The sequence below is a fragment of the Notothenia rossii genome (assembly GCF_949606895.1).
Source record: "Notothenia rossii genome assembly, chromosome: 6".
Classification (NCBI taxonomy): domain Eukaryota; kingdom Metazoa; phylum Chordata; class Actinopteri; order Perciformes; family Nototheniidae; genus Notothenia; species Notothenia rossii.
This window is the reverse complement of record NC_136909.1, coordinates 77,932,044-77,946,969: the sequence shown is the minus strand read 5'-3', so window position 1 is coordinate 77,946,969 and position 14,926 is coordinate 77,932,044. Positions and strand designations below refer to the sequence as shown.

The 14,926-nt window shown below is 38.8% G+C and overlaps 1 protein-coding gene across 1 annotated transcript in view; it reads right to left on the bottom strand.

Annotated features, from left to right (window-relative positions):
- rgs7a (regulator of G protein signaling 7a) overlaps window positions 1-14,926 on the bottom strand; it is a 45,387-nt gene that overhangs the window by 9,043 nt on the left and 21,418 nt on the right. Inside the window, exons 3-6 of the mRNA XM_079688773.1 lie at window positions 14,413-14,509; window positions 10,058-10,108; window positions 992-1,098; window positions 42-93 (exon numbers count right to left, since the gene is read on the bottom strand). Coding sequence (XP_079544899.1) covers window positions 42-93; window positions 992-1,098; window positions 10,058-10,108; window positions 14,413-14,509 — 307 coding nt within the window. The remainder of the gene's footprint in view (window positions 1-41; window positions 94-991; window positions 1,099-10,057; window positions 10,109-14,412; window positions 14,510-14,926) is intronic.

The window sequence follows — 14,926 nt, the reverse complement described above, 5'->3', positions numbered from 1 at the left end:
ACACAATGCAGAGTGAGATTAGAAAAGAACAACTCTCTCACCATAGTCTGTGTTTTCTGGTTCCCAGCAGTTTGAGGGCCAAAAGTATGGAGTCTTAAAGGAAAAACAGGTCATTCAATAACAGAACTTGACAGCTTATCACATTCTGTTTTGAGTCAAAGTATGCGCTGCCACAGGGAATGGGAACATTGTTGCAGAACTGCATCTGCACAATACAATATTACATTTTTTTAATGGGCTAAGCACACTGTCTAAAGCACATAAGCTCCTTTCAAACAGCCATGAGAGCAGACACCAGCATGACTCTAGGTCCTCCCCGGTCAGCACTGTATGGACTTGACTTGCTTCAAATGAAAACAGAAAACATGTAAAGGGCAAAGTAAAGCCTGTTCCTCACACAAACAGTCTAAAGCATCGATTTACTTGTGTTTGTTCTGTGCTGCAGACTTGATGGAGCTTGCTAGGTGCAAAATCACAAAAATTGTCAATCCCACTATTGACATTCAGAGTGTTGTGGATTTGTTTAATTTTTTCATTCATAATTCCAGTAAGAATTATAGGGAACAGCAACTTCTAATCACTGTTTTGACTCCAGCATGTCACTGTTGGCGCTTTAACTGATTTATTATGACTGCAGGCAGTTATTAGAGTTGGACATTTTCATGTTTAAAGTGATTTTTGTACTTCATTTTCAACAGCGAGGTAGGAACTTAGGAGATAAGTAATGAAACAAATCATTTATCACTCCTGTAAATCTCTATAAACCTGTCAGCATATTTCTTGGCTGGACTTCTTTGGTATTGAAACTTTAAACTTTACATAAGCAACACATTTTCTAAAGTTCATATAATGACATGACCCTTTTAGAAAGATTATCACATGTGAAGGATTTATTTCTCCTTACGTCTTTTTATAGACATTACAATAACAGACGAACATAACAGAAATCCTTCAACACAACAGCATAAGTAATAACTATTATTATTCTTACCTGAAACCTATAGAAAGTGCCATCATCTTTGAGAGTGAGGACGTGGTCTGAGATGGGGAAGAAGTAACCATGTGCAGCCATCAGAGTTCCTAGGTGAAGAGCCTCCACTGGGAGGACAAAAAACACATAAAATCCATTTACAATTCAATAAACTCATGTTCCTTCTGTCTTCCAAGTTATATTAAACACCATGACATAAAAATTAACCTTCATGCATAAAAATAATCAGAAATGACCCAGCATTTTTTGAGAGTGTGTTGAATGGCAAAGCTGCGGGAAGGTTAATTTGTCTTTGATTCAACAACAATGGCAGCTGTCATTTAGATATTATATATGGCTATTATTTGCTTGGAAGTAAACTTTCTGAAGCTTGATTTTGTGCTAAGCTAAACTAACCGGCTGCTGGATGCAGCTGTATTTAAAGGACTGATAAGATGGCGCTATATATCTCATTATCTATATATCTCATCACACTCCACCATCGTTCATGTCCCCAAAAAGACAAAAATCACCAGCCTCAACGACTACCGCCAGTAGCACTCACCTCCATCATTATGAAGTGCTTTGAGCGGCTAGTCAAAAACCTCCATCACCTCCTCCCTCCCTGACTCTCTGGACCCCCTGCAGTTTGCCTACAGAGCAAACAGGTCCACAGACGACACCATAGCCCTCACCATCCACACTGCCCTCTCACACCTGGACCAGAGGAACACATATGTGAGAATGCTGTTCATTGACTACAGTTCAGCGTTCAATACCATTGTGCCCTCCAAACTGGTCATCAAGCTCAGAGACCTTGGGCTCAACAGCGCCCTCTGTGACTGGATCCTGAACTTCCTGACGGGCAGACCCCAGGCAGTGCGGGTGGGAAACATCACATCCTCCACCCTGATCCTCAACACCGGAGCCCCTCAAGGCTGCGTGCTCAGCCCTCTCCTCTACTCCCTGTTCACACACGACTGCGTGGCCACACATAAACTGTTCTGTCTGCTGCCGTCTAGCAGCAATAAGACTGCTCAACACCTGAACTTTGGAACACCATCCACAACCTCATCTGGCTGCTATTTAGAAATTATTTATCTAATATATTGCATACAGACTCTTATTGCACTACTTTTTTTTTTACTATTTTTCTTTTTGTATTTACTATTTACTTGCACTATATTTGTCTGTTTATCTGTTTTATTGTGTTGCACTGTTCGAGTGAGCCTCTGACCTAAGATTTTCATCATAATAACTACACTGTAGCTGTTCATATGATAAATTAAAAAAACCTTGAACCTTGAACCATCTTACTACTGGAATAAATACGCGTACTTTGCTAAATGTCAAACTCTTAGCTTTAAGGATCACTTTCATTAAAAGAAGATTTGTTGGTTACACTACAATCAATAGTTCGTCATCAGATCCTGAGCCAGTATGTTGTTTATTTTTTGTCACACAAGCTAATTAACTTTATTCCCCTTTTATACCTATGTAGGTATAAAATCATCACTGACAAATTGGCCAGAATAAAACACCTGAATTAGGAGCTGCTGCTCAAATAGACTGTGTTTCGACAGAAGGTCTCAGGCAAACAGCCCAGCAGGGTCCGGCTGATGAGCCCACCTTCAGCCGGAGAGGCGGATCTCATCAGTCAAGTCACCTGGTGTTTTGCTTGGTTGGAGTGAAAACCTGCTTCCCTACGGCGCTGCTCATTACATGGTTGACTGTCCCTGATTTAAAACCATCAGATAATGAAAACATGTAATCATCTTTAACCGTGTTTCTCGTGTGCCACCAGTTATTCCCCGCTGTTCTCAACCCGTAATCCGTTCATGAAGCTGACGTCTATAATCAATGTTTGGAATAACGTGTTGACAAATCTCTGTTAACAGTGGTTTCCTTTCATTCATTATGAACAGGGAAGTGTTTTTATTTAGATGTTGTTTTATAAAGTAGTGTTCTTTTATATTTATGCAATTTGCTTCGATTATTCATTGAACGTTTGTTAAAAAGCCAGAGGCAGCGTACCAGTAAACTGGGACCTTAACTAATAAGCTACAAACAGATTCAAAGGTTGAAATGCTTAACATAGTATAAGTAGGCAGATTTATGAATGCGTTAACAGGAGTGAACTGTGTGCGTGCATAAAATATTGACATCTCTGCTTTCTAACACACACACACACACACACACACACACACACACACACACACACACACACACACACACACACACACACACACACACACACACACACACACACACACACACACACACAATAAACATAGATTAGCTATTCCTTTAGCACAAGGGGTGACTTACACAGCTTTAAGAAGACAGGATGCTGTGAGTGTGTGTGTGTGTGTGTGTGTGTGTGTGTGTGTGTGTGTGTGTGTGTGTTTGTGTGTGTGTGTGTGTGTGTGTGTGTGTGTGTGTGTGTGTGTGTGTGTGTGTGTGTGTGTGCAACTTCGCAACATTTATTAATAAATGATTACTCATAACTTATTTAAAAAATGTTTATTTATAAACACACCCATGCCTTCTTATCCTCTGCACGTCTTCCGCCAGCTATATTATCCCATATGCATCCCTAATTGACTGTATATTGTATAATGTTGCGTTGTTAGGCCAGAAGAAGAGTAATTTTTGTAAAAAAGCCACACAGAAACTAACTAGGCTTCTATGTGTCATCTCTCTTTATCTACGAAATACAGGATTATTCAATACAGACATTAACAAGCAAAGCTCCACTCCATATACCCATACATACAGTATATCTTTGTGACTCACGATCCATCAAAAATTAAGTTTTCTGAATTATGTTCTCAGCTTGCATGAATGTCAGATGAAAAACAAATCAACAGGGTATGAAAAATGTCATCTAGGAGAGTGCCGTTAGAGCTGGCTGTCTCTTATTCTGCGGGCTGATCTGCTCTGATTTTGAAGCGCTTGTCACCTGCTTGTTCAGTCAGTGTGCGTTTGCTGAAGTGTAGCTGAGAGTTGATGTCGTTTAAAGGATGAATGATGAATGTTTAATGTCGTACCCACACACAGAAACTGATTTTTCTCAATCCCCAAAGCAGTCCCGACTGAATTGCCTGTTAATTTTGAATTAAGGAAATCATCCAGAACTAGTTACATCCAGTACAAGTTACATATTATATCAATATAAGTGGAAAGTGCTTATTTACATGTAGTATCCAATACAACGATTTTATTTATTTTAGAGTATGCAAAGTAAACACAATGATGACACAAATAACTCTGAAAATGCGTTTTCAGGTTGTAATGTGATGGAGGATTTTTCTTGGGATAAATACGATTAACAGAGATTGTTTTGTTGTTGCGCTCTAGCCAGAGTCTATAGAGATCAATTCCCGGTAGCAAGGGAGCTTCTACTGTCTTCCATTTAACATATCGCAGGCTTTTATATAAGCTTTATAGCCGACTAAACCTTGGACTGGAATTAGTCAAGATGTCAAGACGGGCCGGCCTCTTACTCTGGGGGGAAAACATCCTTTGATTTCATCATATTACCAGCTCTGTGCCAAAAACCCAGCCGTTTGGAGGCCTGCCAAGTGGAGTGTGGGAGTATTCTTCCAGCTGAGGCTTATCTAAAAACAACAGAAGAGATCCTGTGCTTGTAGTTTTACTTTTAATTATTTTTGTTTGCACTATACAGCACTGTTTGGATATGTCGAGGAATCTTTGTTTTAAAAGTATTCCGTTTTATACTTCTTCTCACAGAGAAATATTGTAGATATAATTAGCTTCTAGCGGCTTTGCAGCTCTTAAATGTGTACAATGCAAAATATGCCTATAAACTACAATTACATACATATTTAATCAGTTGTTCCCAACCTGTTTAGTGTCTGGTTGGAGTTGCCATGTTTTGATATATACAAGTAGTTAGCAGTTCCACCAAAAAGGATTTTCCCTCACTGTACGGATGTAAAATATTTCAAATAAGGGAGGAGGAGAACATAGTGGATTCGTACAAATGTGCAACTGAAGGAGAGTTTTGCAAGAACACTGAGATGATTTCATAAATCCACATTTTCCTTTAAAGAAACCAATCTTTTTTAGAGCTGTATGCCAGTGGAGCAGAGGGCTGATCTCAGGAGACAGTAAAAAAATATTGTTTAAAGTGCTCCACTATAAGAGGGACACTTGAGTCTGATGAGGAGAAGGTTTGAAGAAGGTTGGAGCTCAGGACTATTATAGAGAGCAGAATGCAGCCTCTCCACGCTGACGTCCTCCCTCAGGGATCATTTTACTGTTCCCTGGTGTTCCACTGAGCAGATGATGTGCTCTTTCATATGCAATTCATACCCTTAATAACACACGAGTTCACTTCCTGACATTTTGATGGCATTTTGTTGATGTTCTGTTCTGGTGATTTTTATTCTTTGTTTAACCCAGTGTTTGTTTTTTTAATGACATTTCCCCCATTTACAATGTTGTATGTGCAGTTCAGCCCTATTATTGTTTTTTCTCTCAAATTCTCTTACATCCAAGCACCGATGTTCAAACATGCGTAAAGAACATGTTGTGTTTCCCTGCTCCCTACAGATGTTCACACATGCATAGGAACAAGCTGTCTTTCACACCTCTGTCTCATATGCTCATATGTCGCTAATAATTACTGGAATACTGTCAACATAAATATAAAGGGGTGTTATTGTATGCAGTTTCATTTGTTTCAAATCTACATTTTTTTCCTTTGTTTCAAATCTAAATTTGAAAGACAAATCAAATCAAATCAAGTATTATTTATATAGCACATTTATAAACGATTTTTGGTTGAGCCAAAGTGATGTACTTATAATAAAAATAGCTTACAGTAGAGACACTTTACAGCTAATACAACAGCACAGATTGTTCAGAATATCAGTATGAGAAAAACGACACCCTCTATCCTTAGACTCTCAGATCTGATGTTGTATCTGATGTAAAGGCTTTACAGTTTGTAAATTGTATTTTGGCAATAATCAGATGTTGTTGATATTGATTTTCAGGCAGGTCAGACGTCAGACTGATGCTGAAGCTTCTTGGGTTACTGGCCTAATTAAAATGATAATGCAGCAACGTTCACTTTTGAACTTAAGTGGATTCAATTTGGTAAAAATGTGTTGTATACTAACAATTCGGGTTTTTTGGGGAAGCAGGTCAGTTATGAACTGAAGGATTACATGCAGCATCCAAACAGACAGCACACCCTAAAGCTGTAGATCAGGGGTGCCCACACTTTTTTGGCTGGTGAGCTACTTTTGAAATGACCAGCTAACCGAGGTCTACCAACCAAAAATAAAATCCCAAATTGCAAGGGTTGCTGAATAACACGTTTTATTTTTACATGGGATAACTACAATAGGGCTGCAACAAACGACTAATTTGATTATCGATGAATCTATAGATTAATGAAACGATTAATCGACTATTCGGACTACTGCTGTGTGCCTTGCACAATTTCTCAAACGCTCTTATTTAGCCATCAACTTTTAGATTTAGTTTGAGGTTGTTTTAGGCATGTGGAAACTAACAATGAAGACAATAAAGATGAATACTTGATTCAAAAATACATATATTATTAAATTAACTGAACAAATTGTGAACAAAATTAACATTGCTTTTTATTTGAATTAAATAAATAATATTTCACATCAAAAGAAACAACAATGTTTTAACAAATCGTATTAAATAATGTGATGACAGAACTGTAAACAGAATAGCTGAAACTTTAACAAAAATAAATAACTCAGTTACTAAGTCTAATCATTAACCCATGTTTGTATAATGTAGTTAACTCCGTGTGTTGCTGCTAGCATACATAACACCTGACGTGGAAACGTTACTCGTGGATGGGGCTACAGAGCTACTAGAAAGACAGTCGAACCCGGTGCATTCCTCCGTCTGAATGTGGTGCACTTTTGCTAAATGTTTAGACAAATTGCTCGTGTTACCGCCCTTACATGCTAAACACTTTTGGTGACGAGCATTGTCCACCTCAAGACGGGTAACATGTAACCACACCTTGGAGCGCTTCTCTCCACCATCTCCTCCGTGTGTTGCTGCATGTAGCAGCTGCGTGTGTGTAAACTGCCCCGCCCCCTTGCAAACAGACGGGGGAGAGAGAGATCTCTTCTGGATTGGAAAGATAGAAAATACACCGACCATAGACGCATTTGTTTGTCTTTTTGCATGTTAGAAACGAGTTGGCGACACTAAGACTAAGAGATAATGTTTGTGTAGCAATAATACATGACCTTTCTCTTTCTCAACTCGCTACTCGGAGGGAAGTCGCTGTCATATGCCTTGTGAACAGTCCGATAATGCCTCTCCACGTTACCTTTCTTTGGCAGAGCGACGCTTGCTTTACAAATAAGACAAATAACCTTTGAATGTGACATCACAAAAAAAGATTCTCCCTCCCATTCTGTGTGGAAGTGGTATGTCTTTAGCTTTTTGCTCGTTCCCGCACTCATTTTGTTGTTTGTCTCTCCCGGCACTTGACTGATTTTGTATCGCTTTGCATTCTGGGTTAACAGACTGGAAAGCAATAGGTCGCTTTTTCTGTCAATCAAGTAAACTCCTGAATTAAGTGGCAGGGAGGCCAAGGGAGGAGGAATCAAAAGCTGTTTTGTCTATTTTAACGGAGCTGGATTTTTTTTTTTTATGAATGACTCGCGATCTACCAGCATTGCCCCCGCGGTCGACCGGTCGACGTACTGGGCACCTCTGCGTAGATCATTTCAACATGTGGCTATTTACATTCATATTCTCAGTTTTTCCAATGTCTTTGTGAACTGTCTAAACGGTACGGTAATGCATGCTAATGAATCAAGTCTGGGCCACGTGGTAAGCAATTCATTTCAATAGTTCCCATGTCAGATAAACCAATTGGTTTCAGGAATATGATGAATAATAATGAAACTTAATGGTCTGAATGGTAATGAGGATTTCATGGTAAAGCGCAAAAGCAAAACCTTCGGCTGAAAATACATTTTTAAAGCAGGAATTTGAGTCAACTAATAATATAATAATAATAATACAATATTGCAGAGAAATTGGATTCTGGACCACAGAGATTTCAAAATAGAATAACAATGATCTGATTTTGAGTATGTCAGCACTTTGTTGTATTTATTTAGCAAAACACTGGAAATCCCCAGTCAACTATATTATAAGCTTTCCTGATTATACATAATAAACATGCTGCTTTCATGCCGTGAACCAAATTAATTGCTTTTAGTCAGCCCCACCAGGACCTGTTCTCGGCTGAAGTCCCTACGTTTTGCACAACGCTCTGCACCTCAGGGCAAATGACAGCTTGTTCAGTATCTGTTTGCAATGAAAAAAAGGATGCCCTAACGAAAGGACAATGAACATCTGGCTGTTGCCACATCTACTTAGACTCTTCACTGTTTGACCATTCTCGGACCATTTTGATCAAGAATACTATTATTAAAGAGCATTTTTAATGGAATAATGAAAATGTGCTTTTGGGAATGACATACGCTATTGCCAGACCCCAGTAAAGAGTTCAACAAAAACTAACAATATTGGCTCAGTTTATCACATTAAGCAGAACCGAAATAACAGGATCTTTTTGTTTGCTTTGGCTTACCAGTGGTGTTGCAATACAAATCATTAGAAATGTTTCTAACCACAGTGCTGTCTGAGGCCTGAGGCATCTGGAAACACATATTCTATTTGGAAAATACAGATGTCTGAACATTTGTTTTACTCCAACAAGTATCTCAACATAAATGTAAAAAAACACAAGAGAAAATAACAAAAGCACAGGACTGAAAAACATTGCAGAGGTGTTTTATCGTGATCTAACTGCGTCATAGTGCCCTCACAATCACACACATACACAAAGCCTTGATAAGTGCAGGCATCATTTTTTATATTAACATTGACAAACAAGGAAAAAGACAGATAACAACAAACAAAGGATGTAAGAGCTGATTATTCAGCCTAATGCCTCAGCTATGAACTGGCTGAAGTATGACATCTGAGTAATACATATTTTTCTCTTCCTACTTTTCGGTCATTTTTATGTGCAATATGAGTGTCATTTAATGATTTAGGGCATCCCTCAAGACAGCCTAGTTCTACTTTATCACAAAAGAACAAAATAAGTGTAATAAGAAAGATAAAGGGACAGAAAGACAGATGAAATAAAACTGCGTCACTGCAAACTTGTAGCATTTTAAAGGACTACACTTGAAATATTAGGACGAACAAAAGTGGGTTTTTTCACAATATTTTACAGTTAGTGTTAACCCAATGATGACTGAGACACTTCTTTACACACAGGCACACATTTAGTTTTCTTTTTACAAAATTAAGAGTGGTTTGTTACATTTCTCAAGAATCAGTTGTCTATGACAGCATAAAGGTGCTGCTATTTACCGAAGAAATATGATCTCAAAAACATTGTTATCTCTTTTGAGCGGCTCTGAGAAGCACCATCAAAAATGCAATTACACCGAATAATCCACTCTAGCAATTATGTCCTACAATTAGATAATTAGCATTAATTACTAAGAGTCTATTCATCTCAAACTATTTTTGCAGATCAATGTGTTTTTTATTATTCTGACTGTACCCCCTCTCCAGAGTATGTTTAGGGGTGTAAACAGGCAGTGCCTTTAAGGTAGAAATGGATTCAGTTAGCTAGGTAGCTGTGCTAACATGCCTGTATCAACAGAGCTCTGTTTTTTACGTTGTGGCAAACTGGCGGCATTAAAAGTTAGTCGAATAACTAATAGTAGTTACAGTCTGAAACAGATCTATGGATGTACACAACGATCACTGAATTACTTTGAGACTGAAGAAAACTTAAAAACGTGATGATTCTCAAACAAGTTCTGGAGTTAGCGCTAAGGAACGTCTTTTTCTATGATTTGTGGACGTTTTTTCGCGATGGACTTCGGAGCAAAGGATCCCCTCGGAAGCTGATACTCAATCTCATAATATGTTTATCATGTCTGTGTGTTCCGATTGAACTAAGTGCATCTTTAAGAAAAAAATTAACCTGTATCCTAAATCAATATCAATCAGATTATTTACCTTGATCTTCGATGTCCAGATTCTTGATCATCCACTGTACAATTTCAGAACCTGAAACCAGAGAAAACACATGCATATGAATCACTGATATCTAATATATTCAAAGTGTGCTGAACAACCACTTTTCCATATAGATGCAAATGGAGGGGAAACAATGACACTTTTAACCCTATCCACCTCCCTTCATAATCACAGTGCATACCAATTCCTCTCGCCTTGCACCATGTGGGTGGTTAATAGACCATCCATTATAAAATGTCTTTCTGACACCCTCTCCAAGCCAGCTCTGTTTGGCTGTGATCCATAAAGACCAGAGGAGCGCAGTGACATAATGAAGGATCCATTGTGTACAGTAACAACACAGTTTTTCAGTCACAGCCCGGATTTTGCATGTCTTCAATTTCATAAGTCAAAGCATCAGATCACTCAATCACTTACAAATACATGTTTCATTTTTCAAAAAGGATGATGAAATTGTCATATCTAAATAGATGACTTCTATTTCCCCTTTGTCTGAACATCACATTTGTGTATGCTGGATATCATTGTGAAATTCATCTTCTCTTTCAGAGAAAGTAACTGAATCATTTTCACTTCTCAGAAAAACACAATAGCGTCCCCCTGCCCCCTGGGCATTTTCACACCCCGCCACAACATGTGACTTTGTCACTTTGGCTAAATATATATTTTCCAAGCTATTATTACTGTTTGTCATGCTGACAGGTGAAGGTATGTTAAGGAGACGAGAGCCACAGAAAGCTGAAAAAAGGTGTGAAATTGTGACATGAGGGAATTCATGCAGTGAGACAGTCAGTCCCTGTGGCTGTCTCTCTGTCGATCAAGCTGTCTCTCAGTGTGTCCATCTTTACTGCACCCCCTTGTTTTTCGAAGACACCATAACCAAATGAGATTTTCCATGGATTAAGATCATTAATACAACCCCATTTTAACACTATCAACATTGACCCACTTTCGAAGACAGAGCTTAAATGAGATGTGTAGGGTAATCCTCTAACAAGGCTGTTCTCGTAATTGATTAATATCATGAGCAAGATTGGACTGTGTGTGTGTGTGTGTGTGTGTGTGTGTGCGTGCGTGCGTGCGTGCCTGCGTGTGTGTGTGTGTGTGTGTGTGTATTGGTGTGCATTGAGGTGCAGGCCTGTATGTGCAATATTGTAAAGAGATATAAAGAGGTTGCTAAACTATAACATCATAAATGAATGATCCCAATGATGGTGAATATTGCTGCAGAGAAACACAAACACAGCAGAGGGCAACAGCTGAACATTACTACTTTCTAAAACCACATTTGATTATGAGACCTATGTAGAGACACTTTAGCACTACAGTCAGATGAAAGCAATTGCTGTAATTTTAACAAGTGAAAAATCAATGTATTTTATTCAAAAAGTGGGGCTGCGAAATGTGTTGTAGAGAAAAAACACAGTGCTCCAGTAATCACAAATGAAGTGGCAGTGTTTTCGAGAGGGGAAGCTACAGAGGGAATGTGTCTTTGTCACAAACTTAGAGACTGCCAGGGCACGAATGTTTTGGGAGTTAGTACAACATTCAAAAATGTTGAGTAATGCTTATTAAAAACTTTATATTACTTGACATTTTAACACTTGATCTTGCAGAAATATAAATGTATCTTCTAATAAGAAAAGGGTCACATTCCTGTTTTATGAGAATAGCTGGTCCACCTTTAATGTCAGCCCACTTTAATTGAACCTGGAGCGTTGTTTTTGCTAACCTTTGGGCTCATCCCTTTGACTTTTATCAGGAAGTGACTAGCAAGGCACAGGAGCTTGGAACCTGAAGATATGTAGGTGTGTTTTACCAACAGCATACACAGTTTACCCTATTTGCTAAGTAGTAGTGTAATGGATCTTTATCTGATATTTCATTGATGATATTGGATCATGGATTGCTACATCAATTAAATTAGAATGTATATTGTTCGTGCTCTACTCATCTCCCCTCTCACCTTTGTCAAGTGCTGTGGGCGCACCTAGCAAACTGAAATCTCACAGGAACAAATGTCCTGGAGACAAGTTGCCTTGTGGGGAATTAAAGATTGGGAACTGAAGATCAGAATCAGAAATACATTTTTGATACCCAGGGGGACATTTTATATGATTTATGACTCTAAAGTATTTATTCAGCAATCGGAGAAAAATGTAATCTGACAGAACAGCGGTAGATCTGTTTGGCTTGGTAAAATAAAATAAAATACAGCCTCACAGTGTTTTAAACCTACGGAGCCCTGGAGGGTTCATAGAGAGAAAAATAAATAAAACTAGGCCACGTTTTATTAATTAGTGCGCACAAGATGTAATTATTGGCCTCAATTTAACTAAGAAGAGGCCACGCTTTATTAATTTGTGCGTACGATATACTTTCTCGTTCGCACAAGATACTTTTTCGTGCGCAGGAGATACTTTCTCGTTCGCACGAGAAAGTTACCGGTATGCCAAGTGGAGCGAACAGGAGACAACCGTTTCATTGCGGACTGTTATGTTTATGTGGGGAAATGACAGTGCATACATTATTTGAGATATATTTCAAAACTTCATTTTAGGGATATTTCGGCCAGAGGTGTAAAGCTATTTATTTAAGCACCGGGTTCGCAAAGCACGAGAGTCTGGGAACCAGTCTGCCTTGATCTATGAATTCATGTCCATGACTCTCACAGTATCTGCTATCTGTGCGCAGAGAGCTGTGTCTTTTACGCCGCGCCTTCTCTGTGTCTACCTTCAGAACAGCTCAATAGAGATCGAGGCTGCTACGTTTTAGCCACACACACCTCTACATGCATCAAACTGCCCGATTATTCCCCCTATTACTCATTTTATGAAGGAGATGTCCGGTCATCAGGGCGCATGATGTGTAAATAACCCAATTTGTGTTCTGTGAAACTGAAAAGGATATGACATTGTTTTTGTTCCTTTCGTTGCAGTTGTATATGTCTTAAATGTAATTTAGGTTCCTGTTTTATTTAGATGCTTTTATTTGTAAGGCAAGTTTACGCTGTTGACAGGAAGTTGTTGTTGCTATGGAAACGTGATGTGTTTGTGTGTGTTCGGTGTATGTCTGTGTCCGACACCGGCATTTGTTTTCAAATTACCATGAACAGTAATTTACACACATCCGGCTAACTCCATTTGTGTATTCCCAAGTGAAAGAAGTTCGCTTAATCTTAATCTTGATGTAGGCTAGTGCTAAATGCTGTCGGACTGCACCGGAACGAATGCCACTATCATAATATCTTCTGAAGACAAATGCCCACACACACACACACACACACCCCCACATACACACACACACACACACACACACACACACACACACACACACACACACACACACACACACACACACACACACACACACACACACACACACACACACACACACACACACACACCCTGGCGACCGGACATCTTCTTCATAAAACTAATAATATGGCGTAATAATCGGGCAGTTCGATGCGTCTAACCATAAGAAAGTATCTTGTGCAAACGAGAAAGTATATCGTGCACACAAATTAATAAATTGTGGCCTCGTTTTATTTAAATTGAGCCCACGAATTACATCTTGTGCGTAGGCCTACTAATTAATAAAACGTGGCCTCGTTTTATTATTATTTTTCTCTATGAACCCTCCAGGGCCAACACAAACACTGTGTGGTAGACTTGGAATAAAAAAAGAAACAAACAACAAAAAAAGAGCTGTGCATCAGCTGTGCATCAGCTGCTCTTTTTATGCCCTAAGCATTGGTCATTGTTTCACTAACGTCACTAAAGCTAAAGTTAGCTTTGTAATTTTAACTGTGTATGCCTCTGTATTTTGGTTCTTACTTTTACACCATTTTCAAGGTCAAGCATTCAAGAATTAGATTTTTGAACTCTCTTAATGCGTCAGTAGAATTTTACAAATCATTAATCATGGAATACAATTATGATACTGTTGCATTGCATTGTATAGCTTTTTCTTGGCTTACTGTATATACCATTTGTATTTAATACTGCAGGATAATACTGTAGGTTTATATTGTGGTGAATAGTGCTTTACAGCTATGATGGGCTCACTCCTCTTACATTTTGAATGTAGTGTTTATCTTTTGGAGCATCACTCCAGCATAGATTTTTCTTAGGTTGAACTGCTACAAAATCCGAATCAAATATGATCCTCTTGACATTCTGGCATTGCTGGTTTGAAATGCAAAAACGACAATTCTTTAAATACTTTTAGTGTTCTGTTCGGCTGGAACAAAGTACAAGTGAAGTACTTAGTGGGCGAGAGGCAAGTTAAGAAGAGTTAGAGGTGAAGAAAAAACAGAGCAGAAGCCTTACCTGAAAAAACACTGGGGATCTTCGTTAAAAAACTTTTCACTGTTCGGATCGGGATGCCATTTTTGTCATCCTGCATGTGTGCTATTACTTCTTCCATCTGGAAAACAGAGGGACAACGGGGGGAGATGAAGAGGAGGAAAAGAAAAGGCAGTTTTTTTAACTTGCATCAATAAGTTGAGGTTGTGTGTGAGCTAGACAGAGAAACGTACACAGATACAAACAGGTTCCTCTGTGGTTCACATCTCCAGAGAGGGAGACGAGGAAGTTAGTGCCTATCAATCACTGCCGTTAGGTTTGTGCCCCTCCTTTCACCAATTTCTCTGATTTGTGTCATTTGTCACATAAAACCTCCAGTGAGCTGCACTTATTGAGTTCTGCAACAGCTATTGCATTTTTGAAGTATAGCCATGAAGTTTCTTGTCACAATTAATCCATCACATCATATTTGTGTCCCCACCAGCTACACTTATAAACATTGCAGGCAAAGAAGAAAAAATCATAATGTGACTTACTG